Source organism: Phacochoerus africanus, chromosome 9 (genome assembly GCF_016906955.1).
Source record: "Phacochoerus africanus isolate WHEZ1 chromosome 9, ROS_Pafr_v1, whole genome shotgun sequence".
Classification (NCBI taxonomy): Eukaryota; Metazoa; Chordata; class Mammalia; order Artiodactyla; family Suidae; genus Phacochoerus; species Phacochoerus africanus.
This window is the reverse complement of record NC_062552.1, coordinates 125,399,395-125,405,435: the sequence shown is the minus strand read 5'-3', so window position 1 is coordinate 125,405,435 and position 6,041 is coordinate 125,399,395. Positions and strand designations below refer to the sequence as shown.

The 6,041-nt window shown below is 52.9% G+C and overlaps 1 protein-coding gene across 1 annotated transcript; it reads left to right on the top strand.

Moving 5' to 3' along the window:
* Window positions 1-210: 210 nt before the first annotated feature.
* Window positions 211-5,716, top strand: HSP90AA1 (heat shock protein 90 alpha family class A member 1). The gene is made up of 11 exons (XM_047795353.1): window positions 211-395; window positions 810-971; window positions 1,060-1,426; window positions 1,729-1,862; window positions 2,165-2,485; window positions 2,691-2,856; window positions 3,130-3,320; window positions 3,423-3,570; window positions 3,785-4,053; window positions 4,326-4,659; window positions 4,947-5,716. Exons 2-11 carry the CDS (start codon window positions 810-812, stop codon window positions 5,054-5,056), a joined length of 2,202 nt encoding a protein of 733 aa, XP_047651309.1. The 5' UTR covers window positions 211-395; the 3' UTR covers window positions 5,057-5,716.
* The last annotated feature ends 325 nt before the right edge of the window (window positions 5,717-6,041 follow it).

The window sequence follows — 6,041 nt, the reverse complement described above, 5'->3', positions numbered from 1 at the left end:
CTCCGAGCCGGGGTCGGGGACCCGGGGCGGGAGGGCGGGGGACGGGGCCCCCGGAAAACGCGAGACTTTCGCGAGAATTCCAAGCCACGCAGGCGCACTGCGGCCGGCGCAGGCGCGCGCGCCGCGGCCGCGGAGGACAGGGCGCGCGGTCGGGTCCCCGCGCGGGCCTGCGCGCGTCCGGGGAGAGGCGGGAGGCGGCCAGGGCGCAGGCGCGGGCGCGCGGCCGCGGCGGCGGTTGGGGAGGGTTCTTCCGGAAGGTTCGGGAGGCTTCTGGAAAAGGCGCCGCGCGCTGGGCGGGCCCGCCTCTATATAAGGCAGGCGCGGGGGCGGCGCGCCAGTTGCTTCTGCGTCCTGGTGCTGCGTCGCTGCGGAGCCCGTGCTGTCCTTCAGCCAAGGTGAGGGGGCGGCTGGGGGGCTTCGGGGGCGCCTGGGGGCCGGCGGGCGGGCCCCGAGTCCAGCCCCGGGGCGGCGGGGTGGCGGGGCCGGTGCGTCCGGGCGTCTCGCAGGCCTCGGGCCTGCCGCGGCCTCCCCTCCCCCCGCCGGCAGCGGGCGGGCCTGGGCCGCGGTGGGGCCGGGGCCGTGCGGAGGCGCGGGCCCGGGATCCCCGGGGCCCCCCCGAGGGAGGCGAGCCCCCGGCCCGGCGGGCGGGCGGGGGCGACGGCGGCCGGCCGGGGGCCCCAGCTGCTCGGGCCGCCGTGCACACGCTCGGGGCCTGGGCCCGGAATGAGGTCATCCCTTTGTCAGCCGGCGGCCCCGGATCCCGCGGGGCGGCGGCGGGCGCGCTGGAGCCGGCTCGGTGTCCCTTCCAGATGCCCGAGGAAACCCAGACCCAAGACCAGCCGATGGAGGAGGAGGAGGTGGAGACGTTCGCCTTCCAGGCGGAAATCGCCCAGTTGATGTCGTTGATCATCAACACTTTCTACTCGAACAAGGAGATCTTTCTGAGGGAGCTTATTTCCAATTCGTCCGATGTAAGTTGCCTTCGGGATCGGGTTTTGGTTTCGGTGTGAAATGCACTTCTTTGGGGTTTTGGGCTTAATCACTCGCGGGTTTTGGTAGGCTTTGGACAAGATCAGATACGAAAGCCTGACGGATCCCAGTAAACTAGACTCCGGGAAAGAGCTGCACATTAATCTCATTCCGAACAAGCAAGACCGGACCCTCACGATAGTGGACACCGGCATCGGAATGACCAAGGCCGACTTGATCAATAACCTTGGTACGATCGCCAAGTCTGGGACCAAGGCGTTCATGGAGGCTTTGCAGGCCGGTGCAGATATCTCGATGATTGGCCAGTTCGGCGTCGGCTTCTACTCTGCGTACCTGGTCGCTGAGAAAGTGACGGTTATCACCAAACACAACGATGACGAGCAGTATGCCTGGGAATCTTCTGCAGGAGGATCCTTCACCGTCAGGACAGACACAGGTAGGCGTTGGTGGAGGGTGGGGTGCGGTAGGCACTGGACCCCAGAAGATACTGTGAAATTTGTGTTAAAGATTAAAAAAAAAAAAAAACCCGTTTTTGTTTCCCTGAACTGAGATAGCCTGACGTCGTGGTTATTTATCTTGGGCCTGGCCCTTAATTGCTCTGGGACGATTTCCTTCTGTAGTAATCTTGCTCCGGACAGTTTAGTATTGCTATCTGCGGCTTTGAGAGCCGAATGGGGACTGCTTTAATTTTGATTAGGGTCTTAAGATTAAAATTGAGTTTGTCTCTTGCCTTTTCAGGAGAACCTATGGGTCGTGGAACAAAGGTTATTCTACATCTGAAAGAAGACCAAACTGAGTACTTGGAAGAAAGGAGAATAAAGGAGATTGTGAAGAAACACTCTCAGTTTATTGGCTACCCCATTACTCTCTTTGTGAGTATTTGTGCCTTTTGTTTGTAGACAGCCAAGTAAGTGAACTGAAATCCTTGCTTTTTAGGAAGAGATCCAAACTTGAGTATTGACTCAGACTAGTGAAGTGCTCTCTCTTAGTGTGTTGGGGTATCTAGGGTTATTTATGTGGCTTTATGAGGAATTGACCAGAAGCTTCCTGGCTCCTGAACGTTTCTCAGTTGGGTGACGAGGTTTTGGTGTCCATGCTGTGGTTCCTTTTAGCTTACTAGTTTTTTAATTTTGGGGTGGGGGGAGAGGTGATGATTTTGTGTCTTCTTTTGAAGGTGGAGAAGGAACGTGATAAAGAAGTCAGTGACGACGAGGCGGAAGAAAAGGAAGACAAAGAGGAAGAAAAGGAGAAAGAAGAGAAGGAATCTGAGGATAAACCTGAGATAGAAGATGTTGGTTCTGATGAAGAGGAAGAAGAAAAGAAGGATGGTGACAAGAAAAAGAAGAAGAAGATCAAGGAGAAGTATATTGATCAAGAGGAACTCAACAAGACAAAGCCTATTTGGACCAGAAATCCCGATGACATCACTAACGAAGAGTACGGAGAGTTCTATAAGAGCTTGACCAATGACTGGGAGGATCACTTGGCTGTGAAGGTAGGTGACTGCTGAAGCCGGTGTCAGCAGGTTGTCTGCCTCAAATGGGTAAACGTGAGGGTGCTTTCTGGCAGCTTTTTCTCCCTACCCCGGCCCATTCCCCAAAGCGCTTTGTGTGACTGCCGATGTGTCGCTGTCAGGTAGCCGCACTTGTCAGCAAGAGTTGCTGGTGGTATGTGTTGCTCATGGCTGTGTTTTATTTCAGCACTTTTCAGTCGAAGGGCAGTTGGAGTTCAGAGCCCTTCTTTTTGTCCCAAGACGTGCTCCTTTCGACTTATTTGAAAACAGAAAGAAGAAGAACAACATCAAGCTGTATGTTCGCAGAGTGTTCATCATGGACAACTGCGAGGAGCTCATCCCTGAGTATCTGAGTAAGTAGAGTTGAGCATAAGAAAACGACGGCTGTCAAATTCATCCTGTCAACCCTGTGCCACGCGCAGAAGTTCCTGGGCCAGGGATCACACCCACGCCACAGCAGAGACCCGAGCTACTTCAGTGCATTGCCAGATGGTTAGCCCACTGTGCCACCAGCAACGGAACTCCAGACTTTGATAATGCATGGGGAAAACCGCATTCTCTTTGGTTTTAGCTGTTTGTTGTTTTTTTTCGGAGTGATTTTGAGTGCATTTGGTATGCTTTTCCAGATTTCATTAGAGGCGTGGTGGACTCTGAGGATCTCCCTCTGAACATTTCTCGTGAGATGTTGCAACAAAGCAAAATTTTGAAAGTCATCAGGAAGAATCTGGTCAAGAAATGCTTAGAGCTCTTTACTGAATTGGCCGAAGATAAAGAGAATTACAAGAAGTTCTATGAGCAGTTCTCTAAAAATATTAAGGTTGGTAATCGTGTGGTAACAGCTGTAACCAAACTACTTCTCCTTTTCAATGAATTTGTTTTTAAGGCCAAGTTTTGTTGAAGCTACCATTGTTTCTTTCAGCTTGGAATACATGAAGATTCCCAAAATCGGAAGAAGCTTTCCGAGCTGTTGCGGTACTACACTTCTGCTTCTGGCGACGAGATGGTTTCCCTCAAGGACTATTGCACCAGAATGAAGGAGAACCAGAAACACATCTATTACATCACAGGTAAGGCGAGGTGGGTGTGATCGTCATGCCTCTTGTTCTTGGGATTCCACAGGAACAGCTGGGAGTTCTCTCCCCGCATGGTGCCGCTTGTGAATGAGGTGTTGACTTAGGCAGTGTGAGCTAGTCTTCATCCGTAGGAAGATCTGATTATGCAGGGAAAGACGGGGGATGAAGCCACCTCCTGTGAACAGTCTTCAACTTTCGAACATCTCAGGTGAGACCAAGGACCAGGTGGCCAACTCGGCCTTCGTGGAGCGTCTCCGGAAGCACGGCCTGGAGGTGATCTACATGATCGAGCCCATCGACGAGTACTGTGTGCAGCAGCTGAAGGAGTTTGAGGGGAAGACCTTGGTGTCCGTCACCAAAGAGGGCCTGGAGCTCCCGGAGGACGAGGAGGAGAAGAAGAAGCAGGAGGAGAAGAAGAGCAAGTTTGAAAACCTCTGCAAGATCATGAAGGACATCTTGGAGAAGAAAGTCGAAAAGGTGTGTGACCATAGGCTTCCCACTTAGGTCTCCTAGTTGTGGACCTTTCTCAGGAGGGGTTGAGTTGTCTGTTGAGGAGGTCCCAAGTAGCTTTGAAAGATCTGAAAAGTGCAGAAGCTCTAGGAAGAAAGCTCTGAGTAACTATGTTTAATTTTGGTTCAACTGTTCATTCAATAGTAGTTAAGATTTTTCCTAATAGAGCTGATGGCAGGTTCCGAGAAGTTAGGTAAGCTTTTTCTAGGCCCAGTTACCTCTTAACGTCTCGTTCACAGGTGGTTGTGTCGAACCGGTTGGTGACCTCACCGTGCTGCATTGTCACAAGCACGTACGGCTGGACAGCAAACATGGAGAGAATCATGAAGGCTCAGGCCCTGAGAGACAACTCAACAATGGGGTACATGGCAGCCAAGAAGCACCTGGAGATAAATCCAGACCATTCCATCATCGAGACCCTGAGGCAAAAGGCAGAGGCGGACAAGAACGACAAGTCCGTGAAGGATCTGGTCATCCTGCTGTACGAAACTGCTCTGCTGTCTTCTGGCTTCAGTCTGGAAGATCCCCAGACGCACGCTAACAGGATCTACAGGATGATCAAACTTGGCCTTGGTAAGCCGCCCTTCTGCCGGTCCCACGCGCAACACCGTCAGGGAAAGAACCCAGCGACTGGAAAGGGGGGCTGCCGGCAATTGGAGGGAAATTGGGCTATTGCAGTTCATTTGGGGGAGGAAGCGCTGAAATCCTAAGAGTTTAAGGGGGTGGATAGATGGGTTTTTCATTTCTAAGGAATAAAAAGCAGGTTCATAGATGCTGTGACGGCTCAGCCACAGGCCCGCGGCATTAGGCTGATGAGCTGGCCTCAAGAGATCTAAAACACGGGTTTTATCTCCAAAAAGGAATTGATGAGGACGACCCCACCGCTGACGACAGCAGCGCTGCTGTGACGGAGGAGATGCCACCCCTGGAAGGGGACGACGACACATCCCGCATGGAGGAAGTCGATTAGGCTCCGCCTGAGGCTTGCTTGTCCCCTGTTAAAACGCTGTCTGCATTCCCTCTGACGATATATTTTCAAGTATTTTATTTTTGTTAACAGTTAAAGGTTGTATGGCATGACCGTTCCTTAAGGGAAAATAAGGTTCCTTTGTACTAAGTGTGACACTGTGATACTTGAGCACTAAAGCAGAGCTTGTCCTTTCCTAGTTCCAGTTGGCTTCTTTAACAGACGGCCCTCGTGCTGTGAGGTGTGTGTACCCCGATGTTAACTTCCTGGTCTAAGTGTTCAGCTCTCAAGCGATTCTTTAGTTGACCACCTTTTGTCACTGAAGTGTTGTGGAGTATATCTTGATGTTTAAGAGAAAAATACTTGTTCAAGCAACGAGTAGATTAGGGCTCGCTCTACTTTTGAAACCTTCCATCCCCTGTAGCTGTTGACTGCATGTATCAGTCCTCTAGGAGTTAGGACGAACCCCGTTGATGGGAGTAGCTATCCATAGGGCTTGTTTTCCAAAGAAATGTAATGTTTAGGAACCCGAAGTCGAGAGCCCACCTAGGCATGTGGTAAAGCTGTTTGAGAAGTGACTCTGCCAGCGTCGTGAGTGGAGATGTAGCGCTGAAGTCGCATTCTGCTTCAGCAGTTGTAACAAATACAGATGAATTAAACAGACACGGTGTGAACATGTCTTGTCGGGGGGCCGGGCGGGTGGAAGATCCAGGGTGGTCCCGCGATGTCAGGCCTGGGGTGGCACATGCCCTGCCTGCGTGGGGGAGGCTGGGCGGAAGATGGTTCACGCTGACCGCCCTCGGTCTCAGCGGTGTGACTCCCAGGGCTCATACAGGTGGCAGGCGGTGGGCCCGCATCCGGGCGAGAAGGGGGACTCCGGCAAGGTGGCCTTCCCGTGTGTCTTCTAAGCCCCGCTCTCCCTTGGGATTCTCCCGTCTGCACTCTGTCTGGAGGTGTTTGTAGAGACCGCTGATGCTCTAAACACAGC

Coding starts and splice junctions, on each gene's coding strand:
- HSP90AA1 (XM_047795353.1), top strand. CDS start 810: ATGCCCGAGGAAACCCAGACCCAAGACCAGCCGATGGAGGAGGAGGAG. Junction 972..1,059: donor TTATTTCCAATTCGTCCGAT/GTAAGTTGCCTT, acceptor GGGTTTTGGTAG/GCTTTGGACAAGATCAGATA. Junction 2,486..2,690: donor AGGATCACTTGGCTGTGAAG/GTAGGTGACTGC, acceptor GTTTTATTTCAG/CACTTTTCAGTCGAAGGGCA.